The sequence below is a fragment of the Brachypodium distachyon genome, chromosome 3 (assembly GCF_000005505.3).
Source record: "Brachypodium distachyon strain Bd21 chromosome 3, Brachypodium_distachyon_v3.0, whole genome shotgun sequence".
Lineage (NCBI taxonomy): Eukaryota > Viridiplantae > Streptophyta > Magnoliopsida > Poales > Poaceae > Brachypodium > Brachypodium distachyon.
In genome coordinates this window covers 12959485-12981370 of record NC_016133.3, presented here as the reverse complement: position 1 = coordinate 12981370, position 21886 = coordinate 12959485, and the positions used below count along the sequence as shown (strand labels likewise).

Below are 21886 nucleotides of genomic sequence, written 5' to 3'. Positions count from 1 at the left end.
TCGTCTAATTGATGACCAAAATGCCACGTCAAAGACTTCCCTATGTTTACAACGACTTACATGATGCATAAGTTTCGTAACTATCCTTATTGAAACAGTGGCAAATGACGATTAGCATAATATCTTACGGCTACTAGGCATATATAATGGCCGTTGCCTACGGGGAATCTAGAGCCTACCTGGCAAGAGATGCGGCATCCTAATAGATCTCACCCATCATGCAACGCCACGTAAGTCCCCCCTACACCTCACCTACTCTTATCTCTCTCTCAGCCACACAGAAAATCCCAAAACTTTTAGAACAAAATAAACCATTTAAAAATGACGTTATCTGGGTCCCACATGTCATCGGAGCAAGACCCCGATCTGCCTCCACCAACACGGGTCGTCGAAAAATCAGCGGAAAGGAACCAAATATAGAAACCGAGTGAAAAAAGGGGGGGAAGGCGGAGAAAAGGCGAGCGACTTTTCCGGCGACGGCGACGGCGAGGTAGGGTTCGACGCGGGCGGCGGCGATCGATGGCTCTCGCTCCGGGGGACGGAGGTGGAGGAGGAGGAGGAGGAGGCGGCGACGACTGGTTCCTCGACTGCGGCATCCTCGAGGACCTCCCGGCCTCCGCGTGCGGCGCCTTCCCGTGGGACGCCTCCGCCTCGTCGTCCAACCCAAGGTACGCGCTTCTCTCCCCGCCGCGCAGGTAGACATAGTTTTGGTTCGTGTCGAGATCGGTTTCGTGGATTGGTTGCTCAACACGGCGTTCACTGTTTCGTTGCAGAGGATATATTCGTAGATTCAGGGTTACCCGGTCGCGTTGATGGCTTCATTTTTTGGGGATTATTTGTAGGGCTCTTGGGGATAGCGTACACGTTTGCCTGATTGTAACTCGTAGAGGCGGTTTTTGCTTTATCTGGATCCTAGGGCTTCCGATGAATTATTGGTGATAATTCACGTGCCGAGGCCGTTTCAGTTGTTGGTCGAATAGGCTGGTTAGTTTGTGTAGGGAAGACAATTTTTGGTGTAGAACATGCTGTTACGTTGCTCCGAGGCATCAGGCATGGTTGTGGAGGGTGGATTGGCAGCATATTCATCTGGAATCTGGATTGGTATATCTGTTTCTGGTTCAAGGATTTGTTTAATGTTGTTCCTCTGGGAATGGATGAAACTGGATTGTTTTGGATTGTGGTGAGTGTTAATTCTGGCTGGTGTCACGGGTTAAATCTAGTGTTTTCCACCGACCTTATATTGCCTCGAAGTGTACATAACAGCAGCAGTTACTAAGTTCTAGTTAGCCGAGCATCCACACTGATGTTGTCTCCTGGCTTATTGAAGGCGATTGGTGTATTTAAGCAGATGACAACAGATTTCTGGTTAATTTATCTTTAACTTCTTGGTTGAAATTCACTGGAATATGCACATTTTTTCCCCCATAATAAGACTATAGGATCCATTTCGCTGAATATGTTATACAACTGGACAACTGGAAAGCAGTCCGACATACACTGGCATATGTTATAGCAGCAGTTACTAAGTTCTTGGTTGAAATTCGCTGGCATATGCGCACAGGAGTATCACATATTCTATGGCTCCATGATTATTACTCTTTTTTGTTAGACAACTTGTTTGTGCCTTTAGTTACTTCCCCTCTTTACTGTTACAGTGTGGAAGTAGGCAGCTACGTGAACACTTCTGATGTCTCCAAGGTTCCAGGCAGCAATAAACGGTCAGGCAGCTGTTTCACTTTTTGCTATATCAGATTATTGGTTCCATCATCAGATCTGTAATTGGGAATCTATTGCAAATCACAGGTCAAGGTCAGAGTCGTGCGGTCGGCCGACATCCAAAGCTTGCAGGGAAAAAGTGAGAAGGGACAAGCTGAATGACAGGTACATCATACCTTCAATATGTTAGTCGTAGACCGTGAAGAGACATTGCCCATAAATTTTGAACATTTCTTATGATTGATAGGTTTCTTGAATTGGGTACTACTTTGGATCCTGGTAAGCCAGTAAAATCTGACAAAGCTGCTATCCTAAGTGACGCTACTCGCATGGTTACTCAGCTTCGTGCTGAAGCACAGCAGCTAAAGGATACTAATGAGAGCCTTGAAGATAAGATTAAAGAACTGAAGGTGAGGCAACCTTACTTGTATGCAATCTTCTATTATCCAAAAGCTTATGCATCTGGAGCTTGTAGGCTGTTTACTTGAGGACTTACATTACGGTTTCCTGTGATGGGAACCTGTCCTGAATTATTGAGAACCACATTTCAAAGGGAACCGTCTTATTTAGCTCTGATGTTAAGAGCAGCCAACAATTTGGCCGAATTATGAAACTCACGCTCTTTTACTTCTCTGTCCCACTTAGCTGTCCAGTGTTCTTTATTTTTATGTTTGTTTATTGCAATCAGATCGCATTAAAAGCCTCCCAAGGGCCAAGGTTTGCAATGCTTTATGCTAGCACGTGGTTGATGTGCGCTTAGATGATTCTAGTTTGGCTAGTGGAATACATCTCTGGTCACTTACCACTTACTGTTTTATCTTCTACAATACAACTTACGAATATGGTGATAATATGGCCAGAAATTACAATGAGCTATCAGATTCAGCTGGCCAGAAACTGCATACCTGGTTACTTATCGATGCTGATGCATATTACCATGGAGCACAGTGCATATACTGTTGATGTATCATGTATGACATTTCCTTTAATGATGATTGCAGTTGAACTTCCCATCCTTGTTACATTGTTACTTGTGTTGTTAGACTTTGGGAATACAAATCCCTTATCCTGCTATGGCTCAACCAGTCAAGTGATTGATGTGCGTTGCATGTTATGGATAATGCCAAAGTTGTTCTTAGTATTATCATGTTAGCTAAACTATGTAATGATGTATCCCATAACTTCTTTCTTAAAATTTCAGACAGAGAAGGATGAACTTCGTGACGAGAAGCAGAAGCTGAAAGTAGAAAAGGAAACATTAGAACACCAGATGAAGCTCCTGACTGCAACTCCAGCCTACATGCCTCATCCGGCTATGATGCCCTCCCCGTTTGCGCAGGCGCCGATGGCTCCCTTCCATGCCCACGGGCAAGGGCAGAAAATGATGATGCCCTTTGTCGGTTACCCAGGATACCCGATGTGGCAGTTCATGCCGCCTTCTGAAGTCGACACATCGAAGGACAGCGAAGCATGCCCGCCTGTTGCTTAATGCTTGGATCGTTTAAATCTCGTCAAGTACTCATGGTAACCTAAAACAGCATAGTTGTTCGATCCATTAATTGGTCATGTAGTCTCTCTGATTCATACTACCGGACTATTGTCCGCATGTGGTGGTGGTAGTCTTTTGTTGATGAGGAGAATGCTTACAACTGTGCGTCTATAGAGTTATTATACTACCTGTTGCTTACAACTTGTACAATACAGTTTTTTCTGGAGAACGAAGAAATGCTCATTCTTGATTCTCCAATCCCTATATAGTACTGTAGTAGCAAATTCAGTACTGTACCACTTTTTTCATTTCCTGATTTGTCGAGTTCATTTCTTTCTGCCATGCTACAAATACATGAGCTTGTATCAACAATCTCGCAAGCAAAAATAGGAGGGGGGATTTTCATATTCAAATATGGCACAACACCTGCCTGAGCTTAGCAACTAGGAACATCATTACTCATAAGACCAAGCAGTAGAGCTGTAGCAGCAAGCCATGGCAAATGAGCAGCACAGGTAGCCCTTCCTTTCTGGTTACCTCTTCCCTACGTCGTGTTTGCCTCCGGCGAGTAATACTGGATCACATTCACAAGCACATCACACAGGAAGGTCAATTGGAGTATCGTTTTGAACATTGACACGGTCTTAGTTTTCCATGGAAGAATCATGGAAGGAAAGACAATGAGATGATTAATGATTTGCTTTCGATTGAGCGTGTGGAACAGATTAACACATGGGATTTGCTGTCGAATGAAGAGGACTTGGTCACTCACTCGTACCACTTGACTCGATCGACTGTCCATCGTTGCGAGATCTGTGTTGTGGACCTACTCAACTCAACAAGTGATCATCTGCAAGCTTTTGTATCAATACTACTCCGTATGTTCTCACTCCGATCTTAAATTCTTGTCGTGGTTTTAATAAAAATTTGTACTAAAATCATGACAAAATTTTAGGATCGGAGGGAGTATGTATGTTCGATTCTGTCAGGACAACCTCATGATGCCTGCCGGAAACCTTCTTGCTAATTCTCAGCTGCATTCCTCTGGTATATGAGGTCAACAAAGCCCCATTAATTAAAAATGGATCGAATTACATTCAACAGAAAAAATGAATACAGTTGACATTTTATACAAATACTACAAGTGAATCAAGGAACGAACATGGGCGCACGGCCGATCACGTCTCACAAACCATAAGAAACGAAGAAGAGAAGAAGAATGGCGCCAGCTATAAATCGTTGGCTCTAGGAACAGAGGAGCAAGGAACCCGCAGCCACGACGGCGGCGAACCAGAGGCTTGTTGACCGGTCAACACCACCAACCGCCGAGCTTGCCGCCGGAGCAGCGGGCGGCGGCCGGGTGCACCTTCTTCTGATCCCTCTCCCCCTGCACTGCACCGGCGGCTGCGCGCCGACGGCCACCTTGAGCTTCATCCCGGCGGCGCAGTGCCCGGCGACGCCGCACACGAAGTACCTTGTCGTGACCCCCGAGGAGACGACTAACGGGATGATGTCGTTGCCCGTCTGGTACGTCGCAATGACGGTACTGACAGCGGCGGCGCTGCCGTTGCTAATTCCGCCGGAGCTGGAGACGACGGAGGTGTTGCAGGTGTCGTAGCCGGCCTTGGTGACCTCCAAGACGTTGTGCTCTTTGGTGGGGTACCGGAAGTGGAGGCTGTCGCCAGGAAAGAAGCGGCGGGCCGAGGCCCATTGGGTGTAGTTGGTCTTCAGGTCCCATGACCCCGCCGGACCGCCCACCGTGTAGCTCGCGCCGAGGGTTGTCCCGACCAGCGCCGCCGCTGTCACCATGATCAGGAACAGAGCTTTGGTGGTTGCCATTGCCGATGGACTAGCTAGCTGAAGCTGATCCATGGAGAAGATGATTCAAGAAAGGCTAGATGTGTTTGGGATGATGAGATGGTTTGGTTTGGTTGGAAGAAGACTGTGTGATGGATGGAGTATTTATATAGGTACACGTTAATATAATTTGTTGTTTTTCCGACATCTGCAGGTTCAATTTGGTCGATGTGTACATGTTTACTTTGTGACTTGATCAAATCAAACTAATGTTTGACTCGATCGAGTATATACTACTACGATTATTGATTGGTAGTAGCACGTTCGTTCCCGCGTGCGTGGCGGCTAAGTCAATCAACAAACAAAACGCGTTAATTAATTAAGAGGATCAAAGGCCATATATCGACCTGGATGTTACTCTCTTTGGACCTATAGTTTGGATTTCTCATTTCTTCGGAAATCATGCCGATATGTCATTTTCAACTTCTCCTTTTGCCTATCTGCCGCTGAAAGAATGGTACCCCTCCGGCCGGTATTACTTGTTTCAAATTTGCCAAAATACGGATGTATCTATGTGTAAAAAATGTCTAGATACATATAATATTTCGACAAGTAGTTCTGGTCGGAGAGAGTACTGTATTGATATAGCATGAAGATTAAATGTTGGGCCAAGTTTGGGCCGACTGCTCAAAGGTGGCTGCACATGACCAGCCATGGGCCGGAAACTAGACATGGATCAAATGTGACCGGTTCAATAAGGTCGCCTTAAGTCCCCTAAAAAAAAAAAGTCGCCCTAACTTTACCCGTCGCAAGCCCAGTCTTCGTGTAACGACGTCCAGAACTCGCACAGGAGTGAGGGAGGGAGAGGCGGAGGGACCCTAGCCGACACCGTTTCGATCTTCATCGATTCCTCTCCGTTCAGACAGTGGTGGGGAAATGACGGATCAACATGTGGCATAGTGTGTAGTATCTTTTTGTAAGGTTTTGTGTGCACTTGGAACGGCCTCTTGACGGTGGAGCGGTGACGCACGGATTAAAGATTTCGGGTCGCCATTTACTCCACGGGGCTTGCTCGTATATTTGTGACTTTCATCATCTTCTTTCTCGGTTCGACCGAATGTTAACGATCTCAATTCGAGCCCACAGCTGCCTATATATCTAGCTACCACGGGCAGCCGTACTTACGCTGGAGTGTCAATTCGAGTCTGTTAGTTGATCATTAAGATCCACGCATGCATCCATCAGTATGCACTGATATTAGCTAGCACTGCCTTTTCAGCTGGTACAATGTCGTACAGCTAGCTCACTCGAACAAATTAGTCAAACACATGGACTTTGTTGACTGGCTCCCCAACCATATATCGATCGCTCGAGCTAACTTAATTTGGTGCGCTGCGGATGTACTAGTGGATATGATAATTTTGTCAGCACAAATAGTTGTATCACTCGTAAGCAGTACAGCCTCCGTTCCTAAATTTTTGTCTCAAATTTGACAAAATATGGATGTATCTATTATTAAAAAGCATTTAGATACATGTAATATCTAGACATGACTTAGTGTATATATAGATGCATTCAAATTTGGTCAAAGTTGAGACATCTTTTGTCGTACGGAGGGAGTATATGGAACAGATGCAGTACTACTAATTAAGTTATTACCGCGCGAAAAATTTGGTGAAACATGCATATGCCAAATTTTTACACTATTAGAAGGGAGTTTAGTTTTTTCACGTGATAATTGGATGGCAGAACTCACAATCCACGTAAAAAAAATAATCAAAAATAGATGACAGGCAAAAGAATCGATCACAAGTCACTCACAGACATAGTTGTACTCCTTCCGTTCTTAAATTCTTGTCGTTTTTTAGTTCAAAATCTGCACTAAAACAGCGGACAAAAATTTAGGAACGGACGAAGTACACAAGGACAACATATGTTAACACCACATGCAAAATGTCATCAGAAGGCCATGCCGCCCACGACGGCGACGAGAGATAGAGCCTGCACCCCCATCATCATAACGGCGCCAAGGCCACCGACGGCTCTCCCCGACGATGCCACCGGCGGCGAGGCGTTGGGCCCACCGGCGCTGGAAGCAGCATCGACGACGCGAATGGCGATCTTCATGCCGTTGGCGCAGTGTCCGGTGAGGCCGCAGAGGAAGTATCGCGTGCCGGGGGCGGCGAGGGTGACGACGTCGTTGCCGGAGCGGAAGGCGGAGACGTTGTTGGCGCTGGAGCAGGCGTCGTACCCCGCCTTCCCCACCTCCACCACGTCGTGCAGCTCCCGCGAGTACGTGAACGCTTTGCAAATTATATATGCTTATATGAGATTCAAGACCCAGAGACATATATGGATCGATGCCTATATAAGCTCAAGAATTACTGATGTTGTCGCCGGGGTGGAAGGTCCTCCGTGAGACCCAGTCGGCGTAGTCTGTGTGCATGTCCCACAGCCCGTCCGGCGCCCCCACCGTGTAGCTCATCCCTGCCGCCGCCGCCGACTGAGCCACCGCCGCCGCCATGGCTACCACGGCAATCACTACTAGAGCCCTCCTAATCTCCATCGATTTATCAGTTGGAAGAGGCAAGCAGAGAAGAGCTGCCGGCCGGGATTGATGAATTAGCTAGCTAGCAAGCAATGGCTAGCTAGAGCTAGCACAGCTTATAACATGGATGTGAATATAACTGGATCGATTAGCCAGTAGCTTGAGAACAGTGATCAGCTAGCTCTTAACTGCAATCCCGTACGATGGTCGCGTGTGTGCTTGTGGTTGTTGCTGGGTCTCGTGTGTCGTCTTCATATCTTGCTTATCTATATCTATCGATCTAGTCAGTGGTCTGTTCATGCATTCAATTAGTATAGTAGCAGCATCAGCTTAACGATCTACCTAGCGTAACAAGAGGGTCAGCGAGTTAGTTAGGTTCGATCGTCGAGGCCCGGCCGTCCGATGAAGCGATCGAACGGTGCACAATGTTCTGTGGTTGAGCATCAGATCAGATCGAATAGATTTGCATTTAGTGCTAGCGTTGAATTGTGAGGGCCGGTGTTCAGACTTCAGAGTATTTTTTTTGGGAGCAATTCAGACTTCAGAGTTCTTCAGACCGGCTGAAGATGCAGGTTTGGGCCGGTCATGGGGCCTGGACAGTGGGCCGACAGTTCATCGCGAATCCGAGGGACTCTGCTGCCTCCACCCGACCCACCTCCACTGTCGCCCCATCTCCTCCATCTCCGGCGGCCAACTCCTCAGCGCCGCCGCCGCCGCCGGGTATCCTCACTCCCTCGCCCACATGAAGCTCCCCATCGTCACCTCCGACTCGTACCCGGCGCCCTGCGCCTATGGTCTGACGCCGCCGGGCAAATCGACCTCCGCTCCGTACGTGTCCAGCGGCATATATACGGCCCCGTCCAAGGTCACCGCTCGGCCCGCTCGTCTCCACCCCGCACCCTAATTCTCCATTTCGTTTTATATATCCCCGACAGGTACTTCATCTAGTCTTGTGCCCTTTAATTCCCCACTTTTTCTTTACGAATCAATTCCATGTTTGCCTAAAGATGATATGTATTCCCAACTGTTGCCTCCGGATGCAAGCGAAGTATATGACACATGCTTTGCTTTAGGCAAAGAGAAAAGGAAGGCACCACCGTCATCATCTGTTAGCCTTACACACATGGACATCAATTTCGTTTAAAGACCACTGCGTTACTTCCTTAGCTGAGTGTTTCATATCGGCTAAGGCTCCTGAGTTTGTCCTTGATTGCTTCTACCGGCTAATTACCAAGGTACGACAAACATTTCAGTTGGTCCCATAATGTCCGGTAATTAACAGACATAGATATCATGTAGCCCAGGAATTATTGGACACTTGGACTTACGGCTGATCATGGGTTAGATTTTGCTGCTGCCTGAGGTCGTAGCCGGTCTTCTTTCATTACGAAGGTATTCTTCTTCCTTTTGCGGAAAAATGTGCTGGCTCTTAATTACCTGTACATTTCGCATAGAGGGCACAAGGTTGTCACTTCATTTTACATGTGTGTCTTCTCCACTCTGTTCTGTCAAGATGATCAATTTGTGTATGTGTGCGAAACGCGGAACAAGTATTGACTAATCATGATGTGCAGGAACCGGATGAGCTAATCTTTGATTGGTATATTCCTTCTTAAGCCTGACAAACATTGATCACTTTCATCTGAAGACTCTCTGCTTTTCAGCTGGTTATTGGGCTGCTAATTACCAAGGTATGGCAAACATTCCGTTTTGGTTTGATCTGCATATCCTGCCAACATCTTCGTGAACTGACATATTGTGCTGCCCAGGAGTTGTTAGACTTAAGGTGATCATGGGTTAGACTTGCTGTTGTTTGAGCTGGTCGCTGGTCTTTTCAGAAGACAAGGTACGACATGTTCGGCTTCTTAATTGCCAGAAAAAATAGTTTATAGAGCACACTGTTGCTTCTAATTTGCATATTTGCATTTCTACTGGGTGAAAAGATCTGTGGTATGCCTTGTTGTGACAATGGTGAAGTATTATTTACATATCATACTGTGCAGGAACCAGAGGATTCAATCTTCAGCTGGTATATATCATATGCTAAACTTACTATCATTGTCGCTGCTTTCTGGTCTTCTCTAAAGAGATCCACAATGAAACGCAAGGTACTGCTCTTTATCTTACCATCACCCTTTAGGGAGAAGAGCTTATTTTGTCAGTGAGTATGAGGTGTTAATTTTATGATTTTTTAGCCATTATGTCACATGCTTCACTGTTTGGTACTTGGGTCTAAACTTCCCTCAGTCGACCTTAATTGTGACCCTATCACAATTGTGATGGTCATTAATTTGTTTGACAGGCGTGTTTGGTGCCTGGGTGCACTTGGCCTCTTGGAAATTGCTGTCCATCATATTTATACACTCAGCCCCGTTGGTTTCCTCTATATCCCCATTGTCCGTTTTCACCCTGCTCCCCTTTCTTCTCCTGTTCCGGTGAGAACTCTCCCCTGCTGCACAAGACACGATCGGGGACACGATTCTCCCACCTGGCACCCTCCTCTGTCTTCCCCGCCGTCGTCGACGGAGAGGAGGACGCGCGGCTTGGCGGCGTCCGGCAGCAGCAGCAGGAGGAGGAGCGCCACGTCGAGAGCCGCGAGACCAGCCGGCGACATCGTCATGTGTTTGTTCACTGCTGCTTTTTTCTTTCTAGAATACACCCGACAAGGTGTATCATCCATTAAAGAAGAAGGTCGGCCTTAGGCCAAGTCTACAAGATTATTAACCGGAATCTCTCCACTCTACGGCACTAATCGGAAGTGTACTAAACAAAGACACTCCTAAAAGCCCAGCCTGGCTCCAAGCCTTCCCTTCAGCAATCACATCGGTTAGCACCTGCACCACACTAGGTCTAATGTGATCGAATACAATACGGTTCCTATGCTTCCACAAAGACCAGCAGACTAGCACCAGTACCGTCGCTGCATCGCACCTAGGCTTACCAGCCATGGGCAGAGAGGACCACCACTCGGCAAGATCACCAGCCACCGTTGGCAGCCAATGTTGGAGATTCCAACCTTTGTAAGATCCTCCACCAAACCTGCCTAGCGAGAACGCATCCCAACAAGATGTGAGAAATCGTCTCATCCTCCTGATCACAAAACGGACACCGCTCCGGATGATCAAGACCTCTTCTCCTCAGTCAATCAGCCGTCCAACAACGCTTCCAGCAAGCGAGCCACATGAAAAATTTGCATCTGAGGGGGGCTCTAGAATCCCAAACCAGATCCATACCTGCCATGTCCATCCGTCCTTCAAATAAAGCCAAATAGGCTGACCGAGCGCTGAAAGAACCAGTAGAGGACCAATTCCATTTGAACGAATCCTCCCCCTCCACCAACTGAAAGTTTCGAATGCGATCCCACAAGTTCAGATATTGAGAAGCGAAGAGACGGGCCGGCAGAATCGTGTGGAAGGGAGGGGATCTTGCACGGGAGGCTGGTGCACGACGGAGGAGGGGATCTGCGCGGGATTCACGGGCCGGAGGAGATGCTGCTCGACGGTGGCCGGCTCGAGTAGGGGCTGGTGCTCGACGGAGGGGCTCTGCGCGGGAGGCTGGTGCGCCGGCGGAGGATGAGGCGGCGACCCAAGCGCCGGCGGATGACGAGACGCCGCCCAGGTGCCCGTGGAGGACGACGGCGAAGAGGTGGAGACGGATGGCTTTACATGCGGAGAAGAAGAAGTAAAAAAAGAAAAGAAAATGAAGAATGGCTGCCCATGAACCCTCTCCACCCTTCCAGAGATCATATTTCTTCCCCTGATCTGTGATGAGTGATACACACTGTTGTTGTGTAAGACTGGTCAACACTGTTAACACCCCGTAGGCATACAAGTGTTTTCCTTTGTTGTTCTGCTGAATAAAAAATAAAAAATGGGATTCTCGTAGGTCACCGCACACTGAACTGTGTTAGTTTGCTGCAGGAGATCTCCACTGACAGCATTACAGATGCCAGAGAAGAGATAGTTCTGAAGTATTTGAGAAATACCGATAGACGTTATGATCGGGGCAGGGAAAATATTATTTACTTTGATGGTTGGAATGGACTCGGTGCGTCTGCCGTCCTTGCTGCCATAGCAGAATCAGTCAGGACAGATGGACCCAAATTTGACATAGTTATCCACGTGGATTGCTCAGTTTGGGAAAGCAGGAGAGAAATGCAGAGGAAAATCGCAGAGGAACTGAAGCTCGACAGATCCGTCATGGTTTTGTTTGATAAGCAAGACGAAGAGGATGATTTCAGCGGGTTAGATAAAGGCTCTAGAGCTGAGATAGATGATGTGGCAGAGCTCATCTTCCAAGCTGCAGAGGACCGCAGGTGTTTGATCATTTTTCACAATGGGAGTGATAATGAGATTGATTTATCCACATCTGGTGTTCCTGTATTTGATTCGAAAAATAAAGTATTGTGGACATTCCGGGGAAGGTTTCGACTTGATCCTACAATTACAGAGAAAGTGCAAAGTGCTGATATTTTCCTTTCGGCATGTCCAACCGCGAACATTTGGTTTCACAATGACTTGTCAGCTGTGGTGCACGAGGAGGCGGCCCAAGTTAGCCATGATATCAGCCCAACTGTGATTACAGATTGTTGGTTGTATTTATCGCTCCTGCATTACAACCATGATAATTCCAGTGATTATGATGGAGACAGCCATGCTTCTAACTATTGGGTGTGTGATGGGATCATATCTGGAGATAGTGCTTGGAAGATTGCTGACCGACTTCACGAAGAGATGAGAATGGAGTATCTTCCAACAAAACAAGACCATGGCAAGTGGTTTGAGAAGTTATGTGGTCTCCATGAAAAGAAGAGCCGGTGGATTTCAATCACTTCAAAGAATGTAGAGATACAAAATATCCAGACCATACCCAAGGAGACAACATCATGTTTCTTGACATTGGAAAAATCTGATCCCCCTACGGCGTTGCCAAAACACTTGTTCGAACAATCAAGCAAACTCCGGGTGTTAAGACTCTCTTGGTGCACCTTCAGTTTTGCGTGCCCACCTTTTATGCACTGCAGCAGTTTAAGATTTGTTTTCATAGACAGTTGCAGAGATGAAGATGTTGAGTTTACAGGTAAAGGAGATGACAAGCAAGATACAGAATGGACATTTTTACAAAGGCTATGGGTGTTGGATATACGTTGTACAAGTTGGGACTGGATCTTATCCCCAGCAAAGATGATGTTGATGAGTGAACTCAGGGAGCTAAATCTGACAGATGCAGGAGCTAGTAGGTCTGATTGGGACATGAAGACGCTTGAGTTGACATGGTTACGTGATCTTCAGAGGCTTCGAGTGATTAATTCTTCTACTTTCCTGACAGCAGTAGTACAAAACTCATTTATGTGCATGCAAAACCTCGAGCTTCTTGACTTGTCTGGAAACAGTGCCATGGAAGTTTTGCCAAACCTGTCAGGGACAAATGGACTGAAGGTGCTTATTCTTGACGATTGTGATGGGCTGCTACATGTTGAGCCTGATGCTGTCCCCACATCGTTAGAGTCATTCAGTTTTGATGGATTTGGACGAGCATCCAAGTGGAAGAATTCACTGCAGATACCCGAAAAGAAGTTGCGTCCTGTGGCTTGTGATAAAGAAGAGCTTCCCAAAGTTTCGAAGATCTCTCTAGAAGGTCGCACACGACTGAAGCATGTATTCTTGCAGGGATTGCCAAACCTGGAGGAGTTAAACCTGTCTGAGACAGGAATCAAAGAACTTGACCTCGAAGCTATGCAGGCTAAGAAACTTGAGCGGCTCTTTCTGGTTGGCTGTGAGAACCTGCGCAGAGTTCAGTGGCTTGATGCAAGAAACCCACCACTAAAGTTGCTGTCGGTGGACACCAGAGGGAAGGCTGAAAGATCGATGGATGGTGACTGTCACCGATCTCATTCATACTCCCAACATGACTTTGTACAGGTCGTGGCTACAGATGCAAGGTTCCTTCGAGGCTTTGGTGTGTTTGGTACTAATTTCCATTTACATCTCTCATCCACCGTCAACAGCAGACAACTTCCTGGAACAAAGGAAGCTGGGATTAGTTCCGGTGTTGAATTGGGTCTTGTCCCAGCTGTTGGATCGACATTTCTCTACTCGGATGTACTTGACAAGGCTGTCAAAGAATATGATAATGCTGAAGACTGCTCGTTGCAAGTGTGCACCCAGCTTCTACCTTCAGAGCGTCACATTGAGTTTGCCGAAGGAGGCTGCAATTGGGAATTCAAAAGTGGTCGTGAAGGCATGGTTTCCTTGTTGGATAGTGCTCAATCCCTACACGTGCACGACAACTCCTCCATCACTGCTGCCAACCTTGAATTTGATTATGCTGTGCAGTTCAGAGATCTCAGATGGTGTTGTGTAGAGTGGTGCCCCAAGCTGCACAGTGGCTTTTTGCTTGATAGTAAGTACATGTCAGAAAGCTCCTTCGAGAGCTTACAAACATTCTGGGCATCTCACCTCCTCGCAGCCCGCTACATTTGGAGCAAAAGACTCAGTTTTCACATATATGTGAGAGATACTGCGCCTGCTGCCTTTTCACAGCTTCGACATATACACCTGCACTCCTGTCCCAGGCTGACTTTGTGGTGAGCTCGGACATATATTCCCGAAGGGTGAACCATACAGACGAGGAAAACCTGCTAGAAACATAGATTTTCCGAGCCTCAGGGAGATCCATTTCCAAGAGCTCCCCATGCTGCAGCACATATGTGAAATCAACTTCTCAGCGCCGGCGCTGGAGACCATCAAGCTCAGGGGTTGCTGGAGTATGAGGCGGCTCCCGTCCATCCACGCCGGGCGTGCACACGATAAGCCGCCGGCGGTGGTGGACTGCGAGAAGGACTGGTGGGGAAAGCTCCAGTGGGATGGGCTGGAGGCGAGCCGTGACCTCTTCAGCCCGCAGCATCGATATTACTACAAGGAGACCATACCGAGAGGACCGACCTAAGGTATGCACGTCTCTAGTGCCACATTTCTCTCAGTTGTATAACATCGTGGCCTCTAGTCAAAGTCTGTTCTCTTAGTGCTTTATGTTGAGCTACTGATCAACCTATGTTTTCTTGCTTGATTGTCCTTTTTTTAATGTGTCTAGGTAACCTAGAGGAATCAAGGAAAGGCTCGTAAGTGACTTGCACGTCGGCTTTTCTCTCTTGTGCTCTAACATTATAAGTTCAGATATATCTACAACGTATTTTGTTGAAGATCATATATATTTGCGCGAACGTCTTGGCTTCTGGTTACACTCTGTTTGTTGCTTTTCAACGATACTGATTAAGCTCTACCACATCTTGTATTTATCATCTCCAGGTGACCTCTAAAAGGCATGGTTGCTACATCAATCAGCTGCCTAGCACATTGGTGTCTGTCTCGTGATGCTTGATTAATTGCTATCTCGGAACAATTTGTGTTGTGTGTTTATGTTGGTGTGACTTGGGAGGCACTACTTGCTACTGTTGTTGTGCCTCTCTTCACCGGTTACAGCTTGATTGGTGCTTGTTGCGTTCGTATATATATTCGGTTTGATTTGAGTTTGGTCTGTATTTGAAATAAAAGGCTAGGTCTGACTGTGCACACAGAAGGAACCTAGTAACGGTGTGTGATTTGGCAAGGCTTTCTGTCATTTATGTACCGAGAGAATTATAGAATTATATATTATGTTCTGTTCGAACAAGCTAATATACTATTTTATGTGTTTTGTATAAAGTTGTCAAGTTTTATCGCAAATAGTTGGTCACTGTACAAACAAAAATCGAATTATTGGCCATGACCCAAAAATTGGTACGATGAACTTTAGCTAGCATCCAAACATAACGAAGGGACGTCACTTTAGCCATGGTATTTATCCACCGTGAAGTGCAAATTCACCTCGACTGGTCTCCCCAATCCCCATCTCCTCAGGCTGCCGCCGCCGGGCATGAAGCTGCCCATAGTCAGATCCAACGCGTGCCCGGGGGCCGGCGTTGATGCCGCTGGGCAAATCGACATCTCCTCGGCGTCCAGTGGCGGATCACGGCCCCGCCATCCAATCCAAAGGTCTCGTTGCGTCCCCCGCCCGATTCGGCCTGAAATTTGCTGCATCCATCCCATCCCCATAGTTTTTGTTTTGCGTGTTGCTGAAATTACCACGGAGCAGCACCGAACGGCCCCAATCCAGCAAGCTAGATCCGCGAAGCTGGACGATTTTTGTGTACAAATCGCGGGGCAAGCATTTCGTGAATTCCTGGAGCAGCCCAAAATTACCACCATTCTGCCAAATCGGTTCGTTCCTATTCTTTTCTCCCGATTCCTTCTTCCCTCGTCACAGCTCTTCCCCGCCACCGCCTCCATCTCCAGCTCTGCCAGCCACCCTCGACCCGAGCCGCTCCCCCAGCCGCCTCTTCTGCCACGTCTCTCTGGATGGAGCCGCTTCCGCCACCATGGAGCCACGCGCGCCCGCCCGAGCAGCTGTCCCGACCCGGCTACTTCCTAACGATGCGCGAGCCACGAGCTCGTCGCCTCGTCGGCTGCGTTGAGCTCCACCAAGCTAGGAGCCAGCAGGTGGCCCGGCGGCCGCGTTCCCGACCTCCTGTCCCAGGCGATTCCACGATTCGCCTCCTCCAGATTGACCACAATTCTCCAATCTCCAACTATTCCTCGATCGGATCTCCGCCAGAGATTTAAAATTTACAATGGGTTTAAAGAAAATCAAAAGGCTTGTTTAACATTTGACAAAAAATGAGTTCAATAATATATATACTTACTCCGTTGCACAAAACAATTCACATAGTTTTTTTATTTGTTCCTCAAAACAACTCGTTTTTCTCTTGGCTCCCGCACCTGACCAATAACGGTTCACATTTAGTACAAGTCCTATATGAGTGGCCAGAAACTAGAAGTGAGAACTGACTTGGTACAAGTGCACAAATCTATATGAGATGTTTTGTGGAATGGAGGGAGTATATTAGACACTCAAATATAATTTTCGTGGATTTTGAAAATAGATTTACCGTATTTGAATATTTTCAGACATATGTTAAAGTAGAAAATAAATATTTAGGCATCTAGACAAATTCTAGGTACTAACGAAAAACTGATCTTTGCCGTAGGCCAGAGGCTTTGCCCAAGGCTTTTCATCGAGACCTTCGGCAAAGCCCAAATACGCTGTAGGCCGAAAGAAAAGCCCACGGCAAACAAAAGGCCTTTGGCAAAGATTTATTTAAAATATTGTAAAAAAATGTACAAGTAAATACACAAAATTAATAGAAAAAAAATGAAATGATACTAAATACTGTAAAAAAATATACAATTTTTGGCATGGTGTCATTTTATGGGTATTTATAAATCTGGTATAAAAATTAAAAGTCAATACACAAAATTATTATGGTACATCCTTCGCAAATTGCATAATCGTGATGAAAGTAGTTCCCTAAGTGTCCAAACCTCAAAATTCAAGTCCTGAACCAAGATTATAAATTTTTGACCAATTTTTAAGTTGAAATTTTTACCATGGTGTCATTTTTGGTATTAATTGGTGAGTAATATGAATTAAAATTTTCACTTTTACGTTAAAACTATTGTTTACCATTTTCTTGAGCCGTTTTGTAGGAAAAATTGCATGGTCACTTCACATGGAGAGCTCTGGTGAGACCAATTATGGGCAAACATTTTATGCAATAACATTGATACGCCAAGCTTATCTTGAGCAGAGCAGTGCAACTACATTCCGGTGCTTCTGCAATACAAGCGCCTGGGGACCCAGCCACCCAGGCGGTTCGACATCACCTCGACTTGAGGGCAAGCCGAATTTCAAGAGGAGATTATTGTCAACTACCCTTCTATACTGGGGTTATACGGTGGGCTCGATGATGGGCTGCAAGCCTTGTACTTGGGCCTGCTCATACCACAGGAGCAGCAGCTACCGGTACAAACAAATACATGGAACGCAATTACTGGGGTTCTTCGGCCCCTATGTTCTTTGTTCATCGTTTGTTGGGCCTCTGTATCTGGGCCCAGTTTCTTTTTTGTTGGCACGAAGTGCACCGTGGCCTTGGACGGCTTACGACGATTGCCGCCCCCCTTCCTCTGTCACGGTGTCCTCTGGGTGAGTGTTTTTGCACCTGTGTGTTATGTTTTCTGATCGGTAGCTGTGTAGGGTGCTCGTTGAAGGATCCTCTGCTTTTTATGTGCGTTTTTGTATATATTTTTTGTGTTCTTTAGTGTACTCGATTACTGGAAGCAACGAGGGTACTCCAGACTTTTCTATTGCCATTCCTCCGAAATCTGGATCTGGAGACTGGAGCTAATTTGTCAGCCAAACCATTTTGATAGATCTAGAGTTTACAACTGGATCGAGTTGAATTTAGAGGTGGAGCGGAGCTCTTCCAATGGCACTTTCTTCCTTTTTTTTAGCATGTATCAGAACTCTTCGTGCATAAGAAAGTTATAACACGACATCGTGTTTATGTCAAATGCGGTTAACTTCTCTGGAAGGAACGTGTGAATTATCTCTCTGAGATAGTTAAGGGATGTTGAAATATATTTGCTCATAATTTTTATTTTTTATTTTTGGGTAAACTGATTGGTGCATACTAAACCTACATGGTATCATAGACCAAGAGGTTTTGCATAAAAGACTTGGCTAACATAATTTAGAATAATTAGAAAATACAGTCCACTTTTGATCCATGTCTAAGCTAGGAGGAGCCACACGTTTCTCCATCATCGGTTCAAACTTTTGGGTGAACCGGTTTTCTCGCATCTCGAGCTCTCCCGCTACATGCTCTTTCCAACTGTCACGAACTCACACGATGTGTCTTAAGCTTTCTTTCGATCAACTATACCTTGTGACTACTGAAGCAACGACAGCACTAGCGCCCGATCACCCTCTCTACGAGGCTCTCTTGATCAACCTCGTTGGCCTTGGGTGGTCCAGCCGTAGCCTGATCCTGAGGCGCTATTGGCATCATTTCTTCCTTGATCCTCACGGCCACTTCTTGCTTGTTTCTGCTAGCTTCCTCCTCCTGCTCCTTGCTTTGAGCCTTCCTCGTGGTCTCATCTAGCACTTTCTTGAAGGCATCCACTTTCTTGGGCCTTACTCCGCGTCGTCTTTGGAGGGCAACTGTTTGGTGCAGTCAACTGGCAGTCCTTTTGTCTGCGGCTTGGCCATGGGCCTCCTGATCTCCACAGCGGTCGGCGACAGCGTGGGGAGAGTGCGTTTGGGCACAGTGACCGTGAGAATGTTGGCACCGAAGCTGGCACTCATGCAGGCGAGGCTGGCGGTGGAGGGCAACAGGAACGACTCGTTGAATAAGCAAGGGCCTCCGTCGGGGAAGTGGCCACGCACCGTGATCCCGCCCTTGATATTCCCTTGCACCCTCACGTCTTCCTTGGAAATGCCTTGGAGCTTGATGCGGAGGACGTAGTTGGTGGCATTTTCGATCCACTTTCCTTCTTCATCCGAGTCAAATGGGTCGTGAGTTGATTCTCCATGTTTCTTGGCCTTGGCCGCCTTCCTAGTCTCCTCCTCAATGGTGGTCTGCGTCGGGGCGGCAGGGCGTTTGGGAGCGGTGACCGCGAGCACACCGGCTTCGAAGTTGGCGTGAATGTCGTTGAGGATGGCCTTGGAGGGCAGCGGGTACTCTTTAAAGAAGCGTGGGCCACCGTCCATCGGGCCTTGGGCGAGCACGGAGATCTTGTTGTCTGCATCATCCATCTGCACCGTCATGTCGTCCTTCCGAAAGCCTTCAAGGTTGATACGGAGGATGTAGTTGGTGGCATTTTCGATCCAAACGCCCTTGGGCACGGTGACCGTCAGCACGCCCTCGATGTTGTTGAAGTTTGCACCGATGCCATCAGGGTTGGTGTCGGAGTCGGAGGGCAGCCGAAATTCCTTACCGAAGCCTGGGCCGGCGGCGGCCGGTAGCTTGGAGTGCACACTGAGCTTGCCCCCGCCGTCCACGTTCAAACTAAAGTCTTCCTTTTGGAAGCCTCGGAGGGTGATTCGGAGAACGTAGCTGGTGACGTCGTCGATGAACTCAACCTTGCTGTCGCTGCCTCCTTGAGCTTCTTCTCGTCCTCCATGCGCCGCCTTAACATCTCCTCGGCCTGCTTCTGCTTGAGCTTCCTGTCTTCCTCCGCCATGCGCTGCCTTAGCATCTCCTCGGCCTGCGTCTGCTTGAGCTTCCTGTCTTCCTCCGCCATCCGCTGCCTTAGCATCTCCTCGGCTTGCTTCTGCTTGAGCTTCCTGTCTTCCTCCGCCATGCGCCGCCTTAACATCTCCTCGGCCTGCTTCTGCTTGAGCTTCCTGTCTTCCTCCGCCATGCGCTGCCTTTGCATCTCCTCGGCCTGCTCAGTGGCGGAGTTAGAACAAAAGTTTAGGGTGGGGCAAGTAGGATTTTGTTGGATTTTTCTTTTATAAGAGATTGTCTTTTTGAGCTTTTATGCAATATATATAAAACATATATACATGAGGCTAGATTTTTAGGGTCGGGCATGCCCCACCGTGCCACCCACCTGGCTCCGCCACTGGGCCTCCGCCACCCGCTGCCTTAGCATCTCCTCGGCCCTGTATTCCTCCTCCATGCTCTGCCTTATCATTTCCTCGACCTGCTCATGCGCGAACTTCCTCCTGCCTTCCTCCTGATCCATGCGCTGCCTCCGCATCTTCTTGGCCCTGAGCTTCCCGCCCTACTCCTCAAACGCTGCAATAACATCCTGCCATAGGACTGCTTCTCCCTGCTGTACTCCTCGAAAGCATAGGTGCCGGAGCTATCGCCGCTCAGCTCGAATTCAGAATCCGACATGGGGGCAAGCTTGCTATTGCATGCAATTGCTAGCTACCTTCAATTTGGGGTGGATTGGTTGTCTGTGTTTGTGTGTGTGTTGTAGGCGTTGATGGATGGATGCATGGATGTTGATTGTTGAGATGGATGAGGTAATCAATGATTCGAAGCTTCTGTCTAAACTGCGGGGAGAGAATTGCCTCCAAGCGCCCGCAAGAAAAGATTTTAGACCGAATAACTTGCTTCCTATGCAATTGTAGCTTGTGGCATATCCGCACCGCAACCAAATGCAAGGCAAGCACTGATATCATATTCATCGGAATCGGATTCGATCCGCTGGGCCGGGCCTGGGCCTATGACTATGTACATGAAAAAAAATAGAGCTCTTTTACGGTACCCCGGATTTAATACGAGCCGTCTATTTGTCCTGATCTAGCGGTCCGTATTATCTGGTACTCCATCTTTAATCATACGGAGTACTAGACCAAAACCACCGGAGTACCTCGAGTAGAAGGGCAAAATCGTAATTTCCGTGCTGAACTGAATTTTGGTTTGTAATAAAAGAAAAATCTCAATCACGTGAGGGCTTTGGGCCACGAGCGGCCAGGGAGCCGCAAACGGTAGCATAGGTGCCTTGGAGCCACGCAGCTGTTCAAATTGGGTGTCTGCGGTTGGGGGCGGCGAATGTCGGCGGCTGCATGCGTGCTGCCTCGATTGGGTTGCAGCTGGAGACGGCGCTGCGCATCGATTGCATGGCGACGGCCGGAGGCGGTGCTGCCTCGATTGGAAGGACGGCGGGACGATTTCGAGCGCACATAGAAGTGTTGATCGGCGCTGCTGCTTGATGGAGATCGGATTGGATGTACCGAAGGGATCGAGGCGATAGGACGGAAAAGACCAAATTACTCCACAAATGAATAATTTACCCTTCGCTAACGAACGGTTAGATATGTTTGGTACTCCGAGGTAAGTTTTTGGAGTACCGGGGTATTGTAAAAAACTCAAAAAAATAAATCAAAAGACCATCCACTAGAACAAGACTTACGTACTGCCTTTCGTGGCTCTCTTCTTTGTCTTCGAAAAGGAGAAAAACTTTGGGCCTTTGCATCGAGAAAAAGCACCCTTCGATTTGCTTCATATTTACTCCAAAAATACCACCGTTCCACGTCTCTCAAACCATCACCAGTTTCAAGTCTGGGCTGGCTAACGAGCGTTCTCGGTTCGTTAAGAGCTCAGTTCGTTAAGATCGTTATCGTTAACGAGCGTGCTCGGTTCGTTAAGATCGTTATTTGCTTGGCATAAATTTTGATAGCAAATAAAATATATCAAAAGCTGAATGGGCTATAAAGATTAAGATTGGAAATAACACAACAAAAAAGAAATAGCATCACCGTTTCAGCAGCGAAATAAGTTCCAGTAGCCAAGTGAGGTACGAGATGAGCTCGCTAACGAGCTTAACGAGCGCTCGCCGAGCTTGCTCGTTAAGATCGTTAAGCTTAACGATCTGAAAAAAAAGTTTGGTTTGGTTCTTTAGTTAACGAACCGAGTACTTAACAAACGAAATTAGCGAGTGTTC

At 47.3% G+C, this 21886-nt stretch overlaps 5 protein-coding genes across 16 annotated transcripts; 2 read left to right on the top strand and 3 right to left on the bottom strand.

Annotated features, from left to right (window-relative positions):
- Window positions 1-400: 400 nt before the first annotated feature.
- On the top strand, window positions 401-3497 carry LOC100829413 (transcription factor ILR3). Its single transcript, XM_003573307.4, has 5 exons — window positions 401-668; window positions 1656-1718; window positions 1804-1881; window positions 1964-2126; window positions 2918-3497. The coding sequence occupies exons 1-5, from the start codon at window positions 520-522 to the stop codon at window positions 3203-3205; spliced, it is 741 nt and encodes a 246-aa protein (XP_003573355.1). The 5' UTR covers window positions 401-519; the 3' UTR covers window positions 3206-3497.
- Window positions 3498-4229: 732 nt separating this feature from the next.
- On the bottom strand, window positions 4230-5250 carry LOC100839614 (uclacyanin 1). Its single transcript, XM_003571317.4, has one exon. The coding sequence runs from the start codon at window positions 5075-5077 to the stop codon at window positions 4451-4453; it is 627 nt and encodes a 208-aa protein (XP_003571365.1). The 5' UTR covers window positions 5078-5250; the 3' UTR covers window positions 4230-4450.
- A 1440-nt stretch (window positions 5251-6690) lies between these two features.
- LOC100839311 (mavicyanin) lies at window positions 6691-7812 on the bottom strand. The gene is made up of 2 exons (XM_003571316.4): window positions 7388-7812; window positions 6691-7305 (listed from the first exon to the last, which is right to left on the bottom strand). The coding sequence occupies exons 1-2, from the start codon at window positions 7566-7568 to the stop codon at window positions 6962-6964; spliced, it is 525 nt and encodes a 174-aa protein (XP_003571364.1). The 5' UTR covers window positions 7569-7812; the 3' UTR covers window positions 6691-6961.
- Window positions 7813-8026: 214 nt separating this feature from the next.
- LOC104583537 lies at window positions 8027-15253 on the top strand. 12 transcript variants are annotated; one of them, XM_024462585.1, is made up of 7 exons: window positions 8027-8485; window positions 8624-8785; window positions 8896-8942; window positions 9125-9241; window positions 9320-9396; window positions 9554-9658; window positions 11471-15253. In XM_024462585.1, exons 6-7 carry the CDS (start codon window positions 9647-9649, stop codon window positions 14138-14140), a joined length of 2682 nt encoding a protein of 893 aa, XP_024318353.1. In that variant the 5' UTR covers window positions 8027-8485; window positions 8624-8785; window positions 8896-8942; window positions 9125-9241; window positions 9320-9396; window positions 9554-9646; the 3' UTR covers window positions 14141-15253. The 12 variants fall into 12 exon arrangements, 9 of the variants coding, with proteins under 9 accessions (XP_024318353.1, XP_024318351.1, XP_024318352.1 ...); XM_024462583.1 differs by having other exon boundaries at window positions 8855-8942; XM_024462584.1 differs by having other exon boundaries at window positions 8850-8942; window positions 9330-9396.
- A 2826-nt stretch (window positions 15254-18079) lies between these two features.
- Window positions 18080-20331, bottom strand: LOC112271634. Its single transcript, XM_024461357.1, has 3 exons — window positions 20229-20331; window positions 20042-20113; window positions 18080-19693 (listed from the first exon to the last, which is right to left on the bottom strand). The coding sequence occupies exons 1-3, from the start codon at window positions 20329-20331 to the stop codon at window positions 18621-18623; spliced, it is 1248 nt and encodes a 415-aa protein (XP_024317125.1). The 3' UTR covers window positions 18080-18620.
- Window positions 20332-21886: the final 1555 nt, after the last annotated feature.

Bases quoted from the DNA above. Each gene is read 5' to 3' on its own strand.
- LOC100839614 (XM_003571317.4), bottom strand. From the start codon at position 5,077: ATGGATCAGCTTCAGCTAGCTAGTCCATCGGCAATGGCAACCACCAAA.
- LOC100829413 (XM_003573307.4), top strand. From the start codon at position 520: ATGGCTCTCGCTCCGGGGGACGGAGGTGGAGGAGGAGGAGGAGGAGGC. The intron at 669-1,655 runs GTACGCGCTTCT...TTACTGTTACAG, and splicing joins GCCTCGTCGTCCAACCCAAG to TGTGGAAGTAGGCAGCTACG. The intron at 2,127-2,917 runs GTGAGGCAACCT...TTAAAATTTCAG, and splicing joins ATAAGATTAAAGAACTGAAG to ACAGAGAAGGATGAACTTCG.
- LOC112271634 (XM_024461357.1), bottom strand. From the start codon at position 20,331: ATGTCGGATTCTGAATTCGAGCTGAGCGGCGATAGCTCCGGCACCTAT. The intron at 20,114-20,228 runs GTTTGAGGAGTA...ATGATAAGGCAG, and splicing joins TGGCAGGATGTTATTGCAGC to AGCATGGAGGAGGAATACAG. The intron at 19,694-20,041 runs GTGGGTGGCACG...AAGCAGACGCAG, and splicing joins AGGCCCAGTGGCGGAGCCAG to GCCGAGGAGATGCTAAGGCA.
- LOC104583537 (XM_024462578.1), top strand. From the start codon at position 11,317: ATGAGTGATACACACTGTTGTTGT. The intron at 11,341-11,470 runs GTAAGACTGGTC...AGTTTGCTGCAG, and splicing joins GTGATACACACTGTTGTTGT to GAGATCTCCACTGACAGCAT.
- LOC100839311 (XM_003571316.4), bottom strand. From the start codon at position 7,568: ATGGAGATTAGGAGGGCTCTAGTAGTGATTGCCGTGGTAGCCATGGCG. The intron at 7,306-7,387 runs GTAATTCTTGAG...TAATTTGCAAAG, and splicing joins CCACCCCGGCGACAACATCA to CGTTCACGTACTCGCGGGAG.